Genomic DNA, 20,359 nt, shown 5'->3' with positions numbered 1-20,359 from the left:
ATGACAGCTAATATTCCAACCGATTATATCCACTAGTTTGTCAACATGAGATATACTCTACAGTCTACAAGTTTATTAAGTAGAGTAAAACACTTTTGATACAACTTGAATCGAAACTCATGGAAAAAACCTTCAAAAATTCAAAAAATTTAAACAAAAAAAGTGTTATAATATGATTTTTCATACAAAAAAGAGGAGGCTTAGTTGGAGAGTTTTGGAAAGACAAGCAGAGTTGCAGAGGTTTTTTTTTTCTAAAATGATTTTTCATACAAAAAAAGTGTTATAATAGGAGAAATCAACAAATATTACCCTTCACAAAAAAAATTACAACCAATCCGTGGAGGTCTATTTATCTCAAGTACCCGAGTGGATAAGAGTGATAGAAAATGTTGTACACAAAAAACAACAACAAATGTCATAGACATAGAACACTTAAGATCGTTCAATAGCATTTTGTCGAACACCTGGGGTGCAGTAATAAAAAAGCTAAAATCATCCCGATGGAATTTGATTTCAGAGGAGATGCTATCCTAATCTAAACAGATGCGATAACTCAAAATTGATAATGCATTAAGATAAACCCCGATCCCAAAGATAAGGATAAAATCAGAACCCAAAAACGCAAATCGTGTACTGATTAAAAACAAAAGACGCTGAAGAATTATGTTAGTTACCTGATAAGAGAGTCGAAGATGGTAGAATACGTCCTTGAAGAATAGGAGAAAGGGGATGCTACAATAAAGGAGGGGGTGAGCGATGGAGGGGACGATGGAGCGGATTGAACCGTTTGCTTGCATAATAAGAGTCGTTTTTTTTTTTGGTAGCCTCTGGACTGCTTTCGACTCTCTAAAATTTCGTCTGTGCAGTTTATGCATATTTATGCTTCCTAGACTTGTCCGTGGATGGAAAAATCCATTTGCTTTTTTTGAACCGACAAATCTAATCTATACCTATGTCTACGACGGGACTTGAACTCTCGACCTCAAAGAGGGTGAACACCACCTGATACCGCTGGGCTAGAAATCAGCAAATCCAACTATAAAATCACCACCTTTTTTTTAGATATAAATACCTTTTCTTTTCTTTTCTTTTTTTTGAAATCACTCATTTTCAATTTTTTTGATTGGAAATTCTCTTAAACCACCGCCACAATCGTCGGAGACAACCAAAACATAACCAAGAAAAACCCTCTTTCCTAAATAACTGCTGATAACCATAAATGAGATTTGATGTTTTCTTATTTTATTTATTTTACATCAAAATTATGTAAAAAATTTCATACAACATAGTTCTTCAAGTTATAGGTTTATGCAATTATGTTTGAGTTTATCGACTGTAAAAACATACATTCATACTATCTATTTAATGGATTTTAATTAATTAATTAATCGTAAACATAATCTTTAATCCTTAGGTTTTGAATCTATTAAATAAAAGAGATTCATCACTGGATTTTCCCAACCAAAAAAATTAAAAAATGAGTGATTAAAAAAAAGCTATTTATACCTAAAAAGTGGTGATTTCATAATTGGATTATTGATTTCATAGATTTTTCCATATACGAACCTACAAGTCTCTTAATCATAAACATGCATAAACTACTTGTACGTTCACAGATGGAATACTGATTTCATAGCTGGTCCTAATCCATTTGTGAAACTGAGGGCTATTATTTAATGTTGATTTTTTTTTTTTTTTTTTTTGCTATTTTTTGCAAAGAAATTAGCAAATTTGGCTAAATTTATAAATTTCTCATGTTTTTATTTTCTTACATACTTAGATGCCTAATCCATTAAAATGTTTTTTTTGACCTTTTTAAAACTTTTTTATCTTATGTTTTTTATATATTTACAATTTATATTATTATTAAATTAGAAAAACACGGTGTCATACCTACCCACTCCACCCATTTCCCTCTTTCTTCTTCCACCACCACCTTCAAAAATAATAATAATAATAAATTAGAAAATTTCTGTGTAATTGAATTCTTAAAAAAACTCCCAATTCAAGATTGCTCTAATGATGATGTCAAATCAACTCTACGGAGATGAAGATGGTTCTCTTGGTAGTTGTCTATAATATTTTTGGAATAAATGGAATATGTTAAAATAAATTAGAATAGGTAATGTCTTTGATTATCATGAAATATTTTTTTTGTAGATTTGTTAAAGGAATTGGAATGTAAATTGGGTAATATGATCAATATACCATTTATTGATTTTTTTATAACTTGTTATTATAAAAAGTTATAAAATTTTAACTTATTAATATTTTACCTTCTGCGATTATTCATATACGAGTGAGCGACCATTTGTGGGTATGGATGTGGTGAGTATAGTGTCATCTTAGTTGGTGTGGGCGGGTAAGTATATGTATATACGTTGGGTGGTGTGGTGTGGGGCGGGGTGAGGTGTGGGGACGAGAACGAGGATGGGTGAGTGTGGGTATGTGTGTGGATGGGTGAGCAAGTGAGTAGGTTGGAGTAGGTAGGTAAGGGTGTGGGTGTAGTAAACCTTTGATTTTGATTGTCATTTTTTGGTTTTCTGTGTACTAAAACTTTGATTTTGATTGTGATTTTTGGTTTTGTATGTATTAAAAGGTTGATTTGATTTTAGTTGTGCATCTGTTAGAATTTCAATTTATTGTTTGTGTTTGAATTGCAGGTTTCATTGGGCATATATATATATATATATATATATATATATATATATATATATATATATATATATATATATATATACACACACACACACGGTGTAGCCATGGCCAAAGAAGAAGAAGCGGGTGGTGGTGCTTGGTTGGGATACAAAATAGGGTGGTGCATCGGAAGAGAGGGGATAAAGAAAAATATAAGATGTGTGTGTGTGTGTGTGAGAGAGAGAGAGAGAGAGAGAGAGAGAGTGTGTGTGTGTGTGTGTGTGTGTGAATGAGTGAGTAGCGTGGGGATAGGTCTATTTTCTATTTGTAATCAATGTTTTAAAAACCGGTTTTTTAGTTGAACCGGTATAGTGACCGGTTCTTGGTTCGACCGCCGGGTCAACCGGTTTCTATAATTTTCATCTTTTTTCTATTTTCCTACACATACATACATATATACATCATGAATTTAACGTTTACAAGTTCAAACATTAAACATATACATAAAAATAAGTTGCAGATCAATCCAAATCTATTAAAATAACACATAACCATAAGTTTTATTGTTTTACATCAATCCATATACGTCAAAAAGAAAATAAAATATAATACCGAAAGAAAATATAGTTTTAGATGTATACAAACACATTAAAAAACTTTATAACATTTACCATATGTTTTTATTTCGAGAAAACTAAATAGATTTGAAAAAAATCACCCAAGTTTATTATGTAAATGAGGTTTAAACCCGTGGAAACCACGGTTAAGAAAGAAAAAAAAACATAGATAATGTTTGAAGAAATTTGATTGAAATAATTTAGTTATATTGTATTTTTTTGTAAATCATTTGTTTAAAATACATATTTTTTTGTTACCCCATTGTAATAATCAAAAAGGCGTGCAACAATGTGCTTGGAGCCTAAAGTGTTTAATCACTATTCAATATGATAGCATTAGGTTCACCAAAATTAGTGGCTATACCATTGGATGGAACATTTTATAAACCATAACTTACAAACACAGGGCATGAAGTTCATATCTACAAAAATAGCAATGTACTTGATGGATTACCAAAAAAGCCTTCAACTATTGGTATAATCTGAGAAGACCCTGTAAAGGATTGTTGAGTAGGGGCGACACCAAGGAAGAATGTGAAATCACACATAACCGGTGAAGTTTTGGACAAGGGTAAAAGCATCCAAAAGATGGGTAAACCATCAAACTTAGGTGATGAGTATTCCAAACTAACCAGAACATTAAAGATTGTACTTTTACCTTTTTTTAACACTTAATTAGTAGATGCACTGAGCAGTGAAACTTTGTTGGAAATTACCCATACCTATAGCAAGGGTAAATTAGTCAAGCTTGCCCCTTAATGACCGGACCATGAATCTAGAGGCCAGATTGTCAATCTTTTCACCTTTTAAATCGCTAGAACTATTCCACTGCTCAAGGTAGTACCTGAAAGGGGAAAAGTAAAAAATTTAAACTTGAGGTCAAAATTTTGTTGCAAAATCTGGAGATTCGCAAGAGATTTCAGATGTAACCCAAAAGTTGCCAAGATTTTAAACCAAAGGTCAAGACTGTGTTGCAAAATCTAGTGATTTTCATGATTATAAATATACTACAAATATTAGCACATCTTTCACAGAAATTCAATTACTCGTTATGTGATTATATTTATCTAAAAATGATAAACTAAAGTAATTACTTTATTAGGATATTGTACTTTCATATATTTACCCAATTAAATACTAAACCAAAGTATAAGGTCCTTAAAATAAAAAATTAAAAGTAGAATGCTATAATTGATCTTTAATCATCCACAACAGAGATTTTCTAAAAAATGATTTTATATTCAAATATTGCAACTTGACTCCTGGTTGCGGTTGTCTCTATCTGTATGGTTGGATGTGTATGTCTCCTTGTGTTCATATTACAGTTTTTAACCACAATCTGAATTTGAAACTCAAATGAAGAGGCTTGTTATAGTAAATCACTACACCAAAACGAAAACTTGAATATAAACCAACAGTTATTCGGCATATCAAAAAGCATACATTATAGAGAAATACCACCCAATGTAATTTACAAATAATTCATATTGCAAAAGTAATATGTAGAAAGAAAAAAATGCTTTATAAAGAGAAAATTGTACCTTTTGGATTTCCTTCCTTTGACAGTTTATGCCAGCACCAGGAATTGATTTCCTTCATGTGTTACCATTACATACATTGTCCACCTTGAAGACCATTAGCCTTGCTTTATCAACAAATATACCACATTAACAACTACAAATAGTTTGTAAAGTAATTTGAAACCAAAATTTGTAGATCAAATTGATCACAATGATTAAAAAAACATATTTATGGTCAATTAAAGTGTAGGTGTCCTGGACAGGTTCGCCAATTGCAGAGCTTTTCTGCATGCGTCCACCAATAAACCTTTTTAAGTTTTCTTCATTGTGCTTCCACTTTCTGTACAAAACCAAGTCACGCATCTTTATTAAGCCCTTGACGAGCCTAAATACATATAACCCCATACAATGAACATATCTTTAAGAAAAGCTACATATGAACACAAATCAATCATATACAATTGTAGAGTGTACTACCATATCAACACTTGATCAACCTAGTCGAAGAGACTCTTTCGTAAGACTGATTGAATCCTTTACCAACATTGGTTGAAAGAAACAGACAGATGGCATTTAGCAAAACAATCGAAGTGATTTGCAAAAATAAATTTGGGTTGATAGTTTTAATGGGTGGGAAGACGAATAGACCTGTAACGATTAGAAAATCCAACACGATTGGGGATATTCGGTGTCAGACATCGCAGAAGACGGTCACAAAATGCATGTGCAGCGGAGGGTTTCCTAAGACCATCTCCAACCCACCTCCATTTTTTCCCCCCAAAAATGGAGTAAAAAATGGGGCAAATAATGTTTCATCTCCAACCCTACTCCATTTTTTACCCCATTTTTTACCCCCAAAAAGTATATTCCTAGTATATTCCATTATTCCAACTTACATAGATTGTCAAACACACCCCTCTACTATTTTAGTTTTAACAAATATATAATCTATATTTTTTCATTACATTAATATTAAATACAAAAGATTATATTTATAATAAAGGGTTAATGTCATAAAAACCCTCAATTTTTCAGGGTTTTGTCGGTTTTACTCAAAATTGAATTTTATGTTCGTTTTTACCCTCATATTTTCCAAAAAATGTTCAGTTTTACCCTTTTACCGGTGGTAACAGGTTTTCTAGGTTACCATTATATTAACTTCGCAAAAAATCCTTAAATTTACAGTTTTTTACGTTTTTACCCTTAAGTTTATAATTTTTTTACACTTTTACCCTAATTATTTTTTTTTCATAATATACGTATTCATGCAAAAAAAAAAATCGTGTTTATATACGAAACAAATGTTTAATTAAATGTTGTATTTATATTTTTTAATATTATATATAAACACGTTTATGATTGAACAAGTTTTGTTATTGATATGTATGTTTTTTAATACATAAAAGTATGCATTTGTAGTTCTAAAAATATATTAATTTGTTTTTTATTACATTTTAAACGGTTTATCTAGGGAAAAGACTTATATATTTATATATATACACACACACACATAAAGATATAACATTCAAAAAATGTAAATAAAATATTTAATTAAACATTTTTTCGTATATAAATACGATTTTTTCTGCATGAATACGTATAATATGAAAAAAAATACTTAGGGTAAAAGTATAAAAAAAAACTATAAACTTAAGGGTAGAAACATAAAAAAACTGTAAACTTAAGGTTTTTTTGCGAAGATAATATAATGGTAACCTAAAAAACCTGTTATCACCGGTAAAAGGGTAAAACCGAACATTTTTTGGAAAATGTGAGGATAAAAACGGACATAAAATTCAACTTTGGGCAAAACTCTAAAAACTCTAAAAACTTGAGGATTTTTATGACATTAAATAAATAAATAAATATTATACATGCCTTTATAAAAATATTACACATACACACTTTTAAATAAATATTAAATAAATAAATAATAGTATTGTCACTTGTTGATTTTTATTAGATTATTATTGTAATATATAGGTTAACTACATGTTTAATAACATATGTTATTGTGTTTGTAATGTATATTTTAATTATAAGTTTTCGTAAAATACGTTATCGTCTTTTAAAATTTCAATATGTATTTAAATTTTTATATAAATTTGATGAACAAAAAACAAACTTTATATTTATAATTAATTAATATAATTTAATATATAACAAAATATTATAAGTATTAAATATTACATTTAAATTATAATTAGTAAGTAAAAATGAACTAGAAATGTATAAATATATAACAGAGGGACTAAAACCGATAACGCAAAGTTCATCCCCATTTTGGGAGAAATGAATAGTATAACACCATATTTGGTGTAATACTATTCATATCCCCCAAAACGGGGGAATAAATGGGGAGGGTTGGAGAAGAATGGGGGAAAAATGGGGGAAAAATGGAGAATGGGAGTGGGTTGGAGATGCTCTAAGAAACGTAGAGAGAAAAAGTAATTTTAAGAAAGAGTTAGTATTACAAGATATGTTATGAATCGGACTGATCAGACGGTTTACGAGTAGGAACAACTAACCTTCATCATCACCGATTCTTAATTTTTTTTTCTTGATCTAGGGTTCATTCTAGCAACTTGTATTGTTGTTCGACGAATTGGGAGCTGATTTCGTGAGAAGTTAAGATCATTCCTATGTTCTTCAGAGATTAAAGATGAATATAAAGTCTTAAAGCTTTAGCATACAGTACAACAAACTTGTTCGTGCAGTAAATACCTAAAATTGTTCTTGAATATTGCTTTGTGTTTGAGCTTCATCGAACAAAATTGATAAATGGTGACGTTAGGGTTTAGAGAATATCAGGAGAGAGATGGAAGAGAGTTTGAATTCAATACTTCCAATTACTGATTTTCGAGTTGTGGATGGATGATCGTGTAGTTAGCGGGAATTGAGGATTTCTTCATGATTTAATGGGATGCGACTGTTAGGAAATTGAATGGAGAGGTTAAAAGAGAGAAGGGTATATTTGGTATTTAACATTGCATTTTAGACGTTGAAGAGATATCGTCGACCTAACACTCTGTCACTTACAGGTTTCATGACTCTATTTTTGTATGAACACTCAAGTATAACAAAACATGGATTTATTGATAAAAGAGTTCCCAAAACGGGAGTACTCCTACAATATTTTACATCTTCTCCCTTCTAAGGGAGATTTTACTCACAGGACATTAAATTGAAAATTTACAGGATAGAGAGTGTTTTTCTTGCACTCGTTGTTGTGATGATTTTTCTGAAAACATAAATCTCAATTTATAGACACATTGAGAGGGTCTGATAATTGCCTATTACGTCAGGCATGACGTTTCTATCCACTCACGAATACATTATTGTGGACAGCTGGAAAAGCTAGCTGCTTTTTAGATCGAAGATTTTATCATCGTTTTGATGTCGAAGCATCTTTTTTAATAATGTAGGAGGCATTATTTTCTTGAGTGGCGGGGGCCATTTGACGCGTGAAGCATCTTTCTTTAAGATGATGAAGATTTGTCATCTTCAGAGGAGGGACCCTCCTTTGTCGTGGAATCATTGTTTTTGCAGTAGTTGCAATGATGGTCTTCAAACAACTGCTCCGCATGCCTACAGAAGATTTGTCTTGTAGTGGTAGATGCATCAAAGTTGTTGTTCATGAACTGTTCTCCGAATTTGGATGCTCGTTCAAGGTCTTCATTACTGGTGTTGCCATAGCTCCAGCTGGTGATTATACAGTGTGAATTTGTATAATTAACTTTTTTCTTTGATCCTGAGATTATCTCAATGATCTTTTCAGAAATTCTTCTAAGGCCGTTGATACGATTTTGATGTAGGATTTCTTCGAACGGGAGATCTTTGTCCTCCGTGGGTCGAGATTGTTCAATGTCTTTTTTAGCTTTTGCTAAGCCAATTTCTAGATAGTGATAAGGGGAAAGTGTTGCTTCTTGAATCCATTCTGGAAGAGAGGAGATGACTCTGATGTAAATTGGATCATCTTTTGCTTTGAGAACTTTCTTTCGGAAATTCTTAATGGTTTCTATCATACTGGTTGGGAAGAATTTTAGTTCTTGCAAATTGCAGCTTGGATAGATGTTGTCTATTAATCCTGCCGAAAAGGCTTGTTGGATTAATCTTGGATCTGCTCCTTCTAGGAAGTTGTACAAACTTTTGGTTTTCTTATCTGTTGTGAAAAATCTTTTATGGATAAGATCTTCTGGGCATGCCGCTCTAGCTTTACTCCAGATTGTTCTGAAATCTTCAAAGGAGATTGCAGGATTGTTGACTTCATATTCGACGTCTTTTGGGATATCAAATCTTTGGTCTCTGTGTTCTTCTTTGATCTTCTGTACTTTCGGCTTTAGAAGAGGTTTTTTGGTTTGATTGGCTTCGTCATTGAAGGTGGCAAAACTAAGTCGTGCACTTGTTTTATTTCTGAACTTCTTGCATGTTACTTTATCGACCTTGCAGTAGGTCTCTGTAATTCCCCAGTCTGTATGTATTCCGGCGTGTGGCCCTTTGTAGATTACATAGAATCTTTTAGCTTCTTTGTTAAGAGCCTTTTTGTAATCTGGTTTGAGCTCTTGCACAGATTTGTTAGTAGGTGACAAAATTGTCATTTTACTGATTCCTTCAGTACAAGGGTTGGAATTAACCAACAAGCTAGTTTCTCCATGTGGAAGAGGAGTAGCTGTCTCCTTTATTTTGCTTTTTAGCAAAGCATCAGCTTTCAACGGATTTGTTGTTTCTTTACCAGGTGTCGTTTGCACTGGAATAGCCTTTGTTTCTAAGCTTTCGCTTTCCGGTACATCGGTGACCGTTGTTACTTGTTCATACAAGTTGATTTTTTGTTCGATTGCTGATAGCTCTATGAGGAGCATTTGTTTCTTCATCCTCAAGGATTTGAGGTTTTAAACTCTTTTATCCTCCCCCTCTCTTTTTTGTGAGTGAAGTTTGTAAGGAATATGTCGTGGGGATCATATCCTTTTATAGGGCTCGAGAGGAGCAAGTGAAATCATGGATGATGTAAGACATACCTGAAGTCACGGGTGAGACAGTCTGCCAGCACATTTTTATCTCCTGCAAGATATTCTACATTCTACAGTAAAAGTATATCGAGAGAACCACTCTTGCCAACGTATTAGTCGGCCTAATTTTTTGTCTCCTGCAATCTTAGTTCGGAGAAAATAAGTAAAATTTTTATTATCTATACGGACCAGGAATTTTACCGGTGTTAAATATACAGAGAATTTTGTAATAACTCTTTTTACAGCGAGTAATTCTTTTTCATTGCTATGATAGTTTTTCTCGGCTGCTTTGAAACTGCCAGAGGTGTACCTGCAAATTTGTTCTTCGTTTTTGGAATTTTTGGCTTTTAAAACTCCTCCCCAAAATTCATCAGAAGCATCAGTTTCAATAATTAAACTGTCTTCAATGTTCGGAAGATAAAGCTTTGGAAAATTGATTAAAATTTTCTTTATCTTTTTGATGTAATCTGTATCAGTATTTGACCAATTCCAAATGACATCTTTTTTTAATTTTGCCTGTAAGGGCTTTCTCATGGCTGCAAATTTTTCAATATATGTTTCAGCATAAGTTAAAACACCAAGAAATCTTTGCAGTTGTTTTTTATCGTCTAAAACATTTGGAAAATCATGTAAATGTTCAAGAATATGTTTTTGAGGACAATGAGTGCCTTCATTTATTTCTAAGCCCAAAAAATTGATTTTTGTTTTGAAAAGATGAGCTTTCTTTTGTGAAAGTATTATTCCGTATTTTAAAATGGTTCTGAGAACCCGGGTAACATGAACATAGTGTTCTTGTTCATTTTTTCTGAAGACCATGATGTCATCAACGTATACAGTACATAAACTTTCAAGACCTCGAAGGGCGTTCTGCATGTGTCTTTGAAAAATACTAGGAGCTTGTTTAAGCCCAAAGGGTAGTACATTCCATTGAAAGAGCCCATCAGGACATGTAAAAGCAGTGAGTAGCTGCGATTCTTCATCAAGTAGGACTTGCCAGAAACCAGATTTGCAGTCGAAACTTGAATAAATATTTTTTCCCCGTAGTAGAGTTAAGAGCTCATGCATATTAGGGAGATTATGGGAATCTCCAATGGTTGCATCATTGATTGCCTTGTAGTTGACAACCATGCGTTTCTTTCCTCTTCTTTTCTCTGCCTCTTTGTTAACAAGAAAAGCAGGGGACATATAAGGAGATTTTGATTCTTTGATTAATCTCATATCAAGTAATTCTTTGATTTGTTTGGAAAATTCTTCTCTATCTTGTGGAGAATAAACCATAGGCTTTTCTCTGACAATTGTTTTAGGATTAATGAGCTTGATTGAAGCCTTCATCCATCCTTTGGTTTTTTCTGGATCAATAGGATTTTCAGAACAAACTTTTTCAAGAAGATCTTCTATCTATTTGAAAATGGTGGTTTGGACAGAAACAATCCTTTCTCCAATAATTCCTTCTTGGGTTATATTGGTACCCGAAATTTGTTTTTCTTTAGAACCCTTTTCCTGGGTTTCAAAAAAACCTGGTTTTCCTTTACTAAAAGCTTCAGTAACCTTTTTTACAATTACCATGTCGTTGTTAAGATGAAATGCAATTCTATCTATCCATTGTATAAATGGTCCATAGACTTGACAGAAGTTGTTGCCAATTACAACATCAATTCCTGAGTCTTGTTGATAAATAGTGGGAACGTTGAAATGTTCACCTGCAAGCTCGAGATTAATGTTTCTGCAAACTTTATTAATTTTTATAGTGTCACCATTTGCAATAGTAGCGATAATTTCTTTGGGAGCATTTTCCCATAGTTCGTCTGGAATGATGAACTTGCTTGCAAGACATAAGGATGCACCTGTGTCTACAAAGCAGTGTACCCTAAATTTCTTATATCCTTTGAAGTTAAGGAAGGCAGAAACATAAATAGAATTTGGATTAGTGAGATTTATGAGAGAATCATTATTTTTCTGGAGGTTTGCACAAAAATGGTTAACCTCTCCCTTCTTAAAAGGTGGAGTCTGTTTAAGGCTAATCTGAGTCATTAGTAGTTGGTTCATCTTCTTCTGAGGATGACGAGGAATTAGTATCAACATGTAAAATAAAAACATGTTGTATACCATCGTATTCTTCTTCAAGAGCTTCATAGCCTCCGTTATTAGCAGTTTGTAATACCTTGACCTTGTCAGGGTATTTTTTCCTATTTGGACATTCATTAGCGTAGTGTCCTTCTTCGTTGCAGATCCAACACCTGCATTTTTTTTTTCCTTGTGGGCAGGAAGTATTCTTTTTAGGTGTTTCTTTCGAAGATTTTTTGAAGTATTTTCCTGGAGAAAATCTTCTCTTTTTCTTCTTCCAAAAAGATTTGTATTTCTTTTTGTTTTTATCTTTATACTTTTCTTAGTATAAGTTTTCCTTCCGATATCAAAATCTTTGAAATCAAGACAGAATGTTACAACAATCTTTGCTTATAGTTTTAAGCCTTTGTTGTTTATATCTGTCTTGACATATTCTGTCAATTTCTTCTTTTGCAATTTTTGTTGCATAAGAAAGATTGGTTTGCTGAATCTCTCCAATGGCTTCTTTTTTTCCATCTTTCAGTACAGATTTCTCCAATGATTGGTATTTTCATAAGATAAGCAGATATCCATTGTGAATATTCACTTCTCTGTGGAATATCATAAAGATATGATTCATATCTACATGTGTATTTGTCAAGGAGACAAATATCATGTAACTGGAGTTTTGTCATTGAGACTCTTGCTATGTCGACTTTCTTATTTATAGTGACGTCTTTATTGGAGACATAATCTAGTCCTAAGAAGGTAGTGTAAATGACATTTATAAGACTATCAAAAAGGTCTAATCCATGTAATTCTTCATTCCAATTATTATTTCTAAGGAATTTTTGCATGTGTCAAAAAAAAGTACTCTTCTATTAAAGTATTAGAGTAGGAATGGTTCTTTTTCATGTGTTTTTATTCGGTTTAACCGGTTTATTTTAACAGTTCGATCAGATTTTTCTAATAATCGGTCGGTTCAATCCGGTTTAGAAATCAAATTAAAACTGATAATAGTTGAACCGCTCCCTCCCCCGATTTCCGGTTCGACCGGTCAGCTCAAACCGATTTTTAAAACATTGATTGTAATTATAAAATATTATAAAACAATCTAAAAATGCAAATAAATATAGTAAAAGGGTATAATCATCATCTAAAGTTTAATAGGGTCCAAATTAACAAGAAAAAATGACTAACAAAATCATGAAAAAAAATCTCAATTTTGAACCACTCTTAAAAAGTTGAAACATTTTTGAATTAAAACCTACGTATACACACCTGCCACCCTCTGAATAGGTTTTCATTATTGTGTAAAACCAAAACCAAAAGTAAAAGATAAATACTTTTTTTTATTTTACTTTTCCATAATAACAACTAGGAAAAGGTCCGTGCGTTGCACGGGTCAATGTTTTTAGAAAAAAATGGTAGAATAATATGATAGACGAAAATTAAAAAAAATAAAGAAAATTGATTGAATTTAGCAACTTTTTAGAAAACATGTGACAAAAGTCTGAATGTTAAAAAGTCCGGGTTGATAATAGAAGGAAAAAAATTATCAAAATAGAATAATCTTGAAAAATAACAGACAAAACTGGAAATGGATTAAAAAAGCAGAGCACTTTTGAGAAAATATAAAAAACATTTGAAAAAAGTCCCAACTGAATCCTTTTAGAAAAAAAAATGATAAAGAATAAAGAAAAAGGGTTGTAAAGAAGTAAAAGTGAAAGTTTAGTGGCAAAAATATAAAGAAGTAAAAATAAAGTGGCAAACTATAAAAAAGAAAAGAAAATATAAAAAACATGTGAGAAAAGTCACAACTGAATCCTTTTAGAAAAAAAAATGATAGAAGAATACATTAGACGAAATGATAAAGAATAAAGAAAAATGGTTGTAAAGAAGTAAAAGTGAAAGTTTAGTAGCAAAAATATAAAGAAGTAAAAATAAAGTGGCAAAATTATAAAAAGAAAAGCTATTTAAAACTTTAGTGCCAAAATTATAAAAAGAAAAAAATATGTGGTAAAATTATAAAGGAGAGAAGTTTCCTGTTGAAACTTCCCATGTCCTTTAATATATACTAGGAAAAGAGCCATGCTTCGCATGGGTTGGAAACTTTTTAGAGTTTTTTTTTTTTTTTTAAATTGGCCAATTATCACTAATAAATAAACTGCAACTAACTCCTTTCCGTAAAAGTAAAAATAAAAATAAAAATAAAAAAAATGTTAAGCTCATGTAACGACAATAATGGTGAAAGTTGAAAAGGTAAATTACAGCTTGTATTGCATTTTTTTTATTTACATAAAACTAAACATTTCATGAAAATGCCCCCAAATCTCATAGCTACTCGTTTTACTCAAATATATTTTTGGTTCCAAGAATAGTTTGGAAGGAATTGGAATTTGTAGGGTTTGGAATATGAAGGAACTGAATTTTGTCATTCATTTGGTTGGCAAGTAACAACAATTGTTCGGTGAAAAGGGTATTTGGGTAATTTTAATGTTTAAATTCAAAGGCCAAAGGATTTTCTGGATTCCAGTGTAATTTAATTCCATACGTAAGATTGGAGTGGAACTGAATGCATGGAATCTGGAAAAATAAGTATGGAGTAAGAATTATTATGTGTCAACTGTAACGATGGCTTCCTCGCCTCCGGTAACAACATCTTCCATTGACATTATTTTCTGACAGAGTATCTGTGCAGGTGCTTAACCGCCAGCAGCTGTGAGGTGTGTGCTGCTACCCGCGCCGCCTGTCAGCTCTTTTCGGCTTCCGCTGTCCCCCTTTTCCCTTCTGATTTCTGCCTCGACACTGCAACCTTCTTCAACATTTTTGCTTGTGCATGTGCCCTCTTTTCTTCCACTTTAACCTAAAAAAAATCCCAAATTTAATTAATTCTACCAAATTTCCTTTCTTCGGTTATAATTAATTATTATTATTATCGTAAATTTGATTAGAAGCTTTGTTCCTTTTCTACAATTCTGATATAATTACATCGTTTGTTTTCGATATTATCTGTATTGACAATAAAACACCTGACCTCTTTTCACCACTTTTTTATTGATAGATATTATTAACCACTGACATTTTTAATCACGAAGAGAGGGGAATGTTATCCAATTTATAGTTTCGGAATTGTTAGTGTGTGTTATTCATGTACCATATAATATTATAATATGTTATAGCAATTGTATAATGCTCCTGAGGGGAAGTCCAAGTTTCTAGAGCTTACCTTTGGAATTTATGTATTGTAATATAGATATCAGAACTGTGGTGACGTTGTGGGTGTAATATGGATTCTAGAACTATTCATCTCGCGCATGTGTGTTTTTCATTTGTATATTTGTCTCTTCGGTCCATTAGTTTTATCTTGGTTTGAACATTGAAGCAACCAGTTCATATATTTTTGAAGCAAAGACACTATATATGTATTAATGTATGGCAATTGATAATATTGGTAAAGAGTCTATAACAATAAAATCTATTTGGCTTTGAATTATACTTTACAGCCTTGTGGAGCATACAGCCAACATCGAGGAATTCATCAAGAGATGAAGGCTCAAAGCCAAAATTCGGATAGAATCAGCGCTCTCCCTCAAGATACAATTGAAAAAATTCTGACTCATATGCCATTGCGACATGCAATTAGGACAAGCATTTTGTCAAAGAAATGGAGGTATTGTTGGACCAGAATTCTGGAACTTGTATTTGATGAAAAACTGGTTGCTTTATCATCTAGATCTGGTAACAAAGAACTCGATAAATATAAGCTTGTCAATGCCATCTTCCACGTTTTATTGCTACACAGGGCTCCTATATCGGAACTCTCTATTGATATTGCTAATGTTGGAATTGATAATGAGATTGACAAGATAATAGTTCATCTTTCATGGAGCAAAAATATCAAGAAATTCGTTTTTGAGATTACTTCAATCGATGAATATTACAAGCTACCGTGTTTATTCTTTTCATTCCAAGGATTGGAACACCTAGACCTCAGTTTTTGTAAAATTGAGGTTCCTTTAATGTTTAATGGATTTAATATGTTGAAGAGCCTGGTGTTTAATGAGGTTAAGATGACTGTTAAAGTGCTTATTAAATTTCTTACCAATTGTCCACTACTTGAGGAATTTACCTTGGTAAGGTCCATATTACCACTTATGAAGCTCTTTTGAGTTAATACCATCTTACAAAGGTATTTTGATGCAGACTCCACATGATCAAACATGCTTTACCGAGACTACATTTGTTGAGCTGTTTAAATGTTTACCTTCAATTCAGGTTCTGGAAATCTCGTGGTTGTGTATCAGGGTAATACTTCACTTGATTGTTTTATCTCATCGTGTTTTAAACTTTTAATCTTAGTTTTGGTATTTGGTTAAAGCACTTGGCTGGATCTATACCACGTAAGCTCCCCGTTTCACTACCCCACTTGAGAATAGTAGTTCTTAGTGTTTGTCTCCTTGGGCTTTCGGCTGTTCTGTGCGTGATCAGTAGCTCTCCAAATTTGGAGAAGATTGAATTGGAGGTAAATATCAACTACAAGCTATCACTTGTGGGTTTAGTACATCTTCCTGATTCTACTTACTATTTTGATATGTTTTCTGATTAGATATGTGACCATAAACGGAGGTGTAGTGGTCCTATAACTTTCAAGATTATTCGGGCATCAACTTGCATCATCTAAAAGAAATGGAGATAACATGTTTCCGTGACCTTTTTTCTTGGATGGAGTTTGTGAAGCTCCTCATGGCTAAGTCACCTGTGCTAAAGAAAGCAAGAGTAGAGCTCGATACATCTGTTTCTGTTGATCAAGAAAATAAGATGCTTCGAGATTTGCTATTACTGCCGTTTCCATGTGCATCGCCTGCAGCAAAATTCATTATCGAACGTCCTTAAAATTTACCTTTGGACGCAAAGTAAGTTCTATTGTATTGGTTAAAATACAAGGATTGTTAAAGTGTCTATTTTAAACCTGTTTGGATGTCTTTTTGGGTTGATTATGAGAGTTATGACAAGAGCTACTCTCTACTCTTTTATACTCTTTTATGTTTTACCAGTAAACACAAGTGAGAGTTATAAATTGATGTAGATTTTATATTATGATATCAGGACTAAAATACAAAGTATGTCTATCAGATTGTTTTTTGTAATTGATACACAAATACAAAATCGAGAACAGAAGTTAAGTCAAAATTATGGAACCAAAACTATAAATTAGCCGTTTACAAAAAACCAACCAGAAACCTTTCATTCCTATTGCAAACCATTTTGATCTGTTCCCAATGAAGATCAAAATAACCCTAGATATATATAACTTTATTTGCAATTTTTCTTTTAGCGTCTTATTTATCTTAAAATAAAAAACTTACATGCACTACCAGTGATTATAATCCCTCTTATACTTGTAATATATCTGTTAATTTGATTTTAAAACACTGATAGGGAATATGGAAATGTCACTTGTTTGAAGCTTTCTTTGATCACATTCGCTTTGTGTAGTAGAGATGGATTCATAATCTTTCTTATTGTTGTTAATGATTTTTCACGGGTTGTGTACATTTTAATTGTTAAAGTGCAAAGATGAAGTTTTTGATAACCTGGTTGAATTTTTTAATATGTTAAAGTTTATGTTTTCAAAGTCAGTTAAGAGTTTTAGATCTAGTAATAGAACTAAGTTTGTAAATTCAAGAGTTCATCAATTTTTTTAACAAAATGGAGTGATTTATCAAATGTCTTGTGTTCATACACAAAAAAATGAAATTGTAGAGAGAAGGCATAGATATGTGTTGAATGTTGCTAGGCCATGTTATTTCAATCCGGCTTACCATTAGATCTTTTGAGTTCAACTGTTTTAATTGCTACTTTTCTAATAAATAATACTCCAAGCTCTGTTTTAAATGGCAAATCACCTTCTGAAATTGTATACAAAAGAAAAGCAATATTTAATAGGGTTTTTGGTTGTCTCATTTTTGCTACAAAACTTAAAAATTCATATAAGTTTTCTTCTATATTTGAGAAATCTTTTACAATTGGGTATTCTAATGTAAAGAAAGGTTATAAATTTCTAAGTCTTGACTTAGATCATATTTTCTTTTCCAGAGGCATAAAGTTCTATGAAATTGTTTTCCATTTTAAAATGAGTTCTGTTACAAATTCCATTACAAATTCCAGGTCTATAGAGTCAGATGGTGCTAATCATTTTTTTTCTCTGATACAGTTATCAAAGTGTTTTTGGTAAGTATAACAATCATGTGAGTTTCAGTGATGGTCAATCAGATAACACTAATTTGGTTGATCCATCTCATGGACATGACATCAAAGGGGCCCTCCCAACCATTCATAATGCGTTGATTAATCTAGATAACTTGAACTCAAATGATTCTGACGAATTATCTTCAAATCGTGAGTCACATTTTGAACATGTGTCTCTCAGGAGGTCGAAATGGGATAGAAAGTCCCCTCCTAGGTTCAATCACTATGTTATCCAAGGCAAACATAAGTTCAGTATTTAAAATTTGTTGCCTATGGTAAATTGAATCATGATTCTAAGTGCTTTGCTTTTGTTTTAAATAAGTCTTATAAGCTTCATCTTATTTTGAAGCTTCAAAAGATCTCAATTGGATAAGATCCATAAATGAAAAAATGGAGGCTCTTAATCGAAATGGGACTTGGGAAATTACTGCTTTATACTATGGGAGAAAACCCACAACCCATAAGGATGTACATGCGTTTATAAGATTAAATATAAACTGAGCGTTTTAAGGCTCGACTTGTTGCAAATGAATATAACCAGCATGAAGACCTTGACTTTGATGAAAAAAATTTCACCTTTTGTTCAGATTGTAACTATTAGATGTGTGCTAAGTATAAATGTAAATATTGTTGGTTGACAACAAAACAAGTTAAGCACTCCAGACAAATGTCAAACAAACTTCGGTGAACTTGCGGAAATAAAATTTTTGAAAAATGTAAATCAAGTGAACACAATATTTAACGTGGTTCGATCAAGGTGACCTACATCCGCGAACGAGAGAGAGGATTTTATTAAGCTTCCAAGAACAATTACAATCACACACAAAAGGTTACACCTCATTTGATGTAACACCTCGTTTATTTATTAAATAAATAAATAAATTAATGAATGACTCGTAGCCCTAAAATAAATAATTATATATAAAAGGATGATCTCGAAGAGCTAATTGTCACAATTTTAGAAGTCGGGGGTCAAAAGTGTAAGTTCTGGACTCAGTTTATAAATATTTATGAAGTCAGGGGCTCCGTGGTAATTATCTGGATTTAATTTAAAAGGAAATGAGGTGGAAGGGCAGAATATGTCATAATTAAGATATTGGGGGTTGTTTGGTAACTTTTTGTACCTAAGTTGCAAGGATTTTAAGGCTGAGGGTCTAAATGGTAATTATCGGGTTTATTTTGAAAGAAAATGTGGAGGGAGGGACTATATGTGGCATTATGGAAACATGCTTAAGGGCGTCGGCTATTTAGGGAACAAACCCTAACCCTATCGACCATTTTTGCAGCCGCCAACATCCTTCAACTCGGTGCCGCACCACCCTACACCCCATCCTTCCTCCGCCACCACTCCTTGCCACCACTGAAGCCAAGTCGTCGGAGTCCACCCCCCCCCCCTCTACGTCTGAGGTTGCTGCTGCCTTGCGCAGTTGTTGTTGAAGTCGGAGATACCGAGAAGTGTCGTCGCTATCCAGTCGCCGACAAAGTCATGAGCCGGCGCCTCCTGTTTCCTGCCGTCATGGCTTGCTGTCGCCGACGCCACCTTCTTCACTTCCTCTTCTGTTCCGTCGCAAGCCACCGCCACCAGCCGCTAGTTCTTTTACCTTCTGTCGTCGCCGCCATGTGCCACCTAGTGGCTGTGAGTTCGTGTGGGTGTGTGATGTTGCTTCAAGACTCGTGTGGCTGCTAGCTTGATGTCACCGGAAACGAGCCCCTGAAGGCCACCCTTCATTGTATGCTGCTGCCTACCGCCGTCAAGACCACCGCTGCCACCTCTCCATGGTGCTGTCGTCGCCAACTGCCACCAGGAGGGTGGTTGGACTCCTTGCAAGAAAGAGAGCATGTGGGTGTTTGTTATTTTATGTAGGTGGTGTTGGTTTGACCGGAATCCACAAGAACAGCCACCATGGTGGTGGCTGCCGCCATGCGCCACCGCCGGCCACCATTAGGTAGTTACGTGTGTGTGGGTGTTTATTGTGATTAGTGTGTTTAATTTGGAATTAAAGCCTTGTAAATGTAATCAGAAAGTGGATTAATGAAAAGAAATTGAAAACCACCACCTTAGGGTGGTGGCTGCCGCCACCGGCCACCGTGTCGGGTGGCAATGTGCCTCGTTGATGTTGTGATTCGGTTGGGATGTTTGGACAAGGGACTAAAACCCTAATTGGCTTTGTAAGCCCTAGTGGGCCCAATAAAGCCCTAATTGACATTAAAGCCCAAACATGTGTCTAATGGGCTTAAGTGAACCCTAATGGATCTAAGGACTTAGCTATTGGGCCTAATGGGC

General features: G+C 33.3%; 1 protein-coding gene across 1 annotated transcript; it reads left to right on the top strand.

Moving 5' to 3' along the window:
- Positions 1–14,067: 14,067 nt before the first annotated feature.
- LOC145104319 (F-box/FBD/LRR-repeat protein At1g13570-like) lies at positions 14,068–16,432 on the top strand. Its single transcript, XM_079041585.1, has 4 exons — positions 14,068–14,085; positions 15,330–15,959; positions 16,030–16,101; positions 16,205–16,432. Exons 1-4 carry the CDS (start codon positions 14,068–14,070, stop codon positions 16,430–16,432), a joined length of 948 nt encoding a protein of 315 aa, XP_078897711.1.
- Positions 16,433–20,359: the final 3,927 nt, after the last annotated feature.

Source organism: Lactuca virosa, chromosome 4 (assembly GCF_052849685.1).
Source record: "Lactuca virosa cultivar CGN04683 chromosome 4, Lactuca_virosa_CGN04683_v6, whole genome shotgun sequence".
In the NCBI taxonomy this organism is placed as follows: Eukaryota; Viridiplantae; Streptophyta; class Magnoliopsida; order Asterales; family Asteraceae; genus Lactuca; species Lactuca virosa.
Note: the sequence above shows the minus strand (reverse complement) of the source record. Positions and strands in the feature narration are given on the sequence as shown.

Bases quoted from the DNA above. Each gene is read 5' to 3' on its own strand.
- LOC145104319 (XM_079041585.1), top strand. The intron at 15,960-16,029 runs GTAAGGTCCATA...ATTTTGATGCAG, and splicing joins TACTTGAGGAATTTACCTTG to ACTCCACATGATCAAACATG. The intron at 16,102-16,204 runs GTTCTGGAAATC...ATTTGGTTAAAG, and splicing joins AATGTTTACCTTCAATTCAG to CACTTGGCTGGATCTATACC.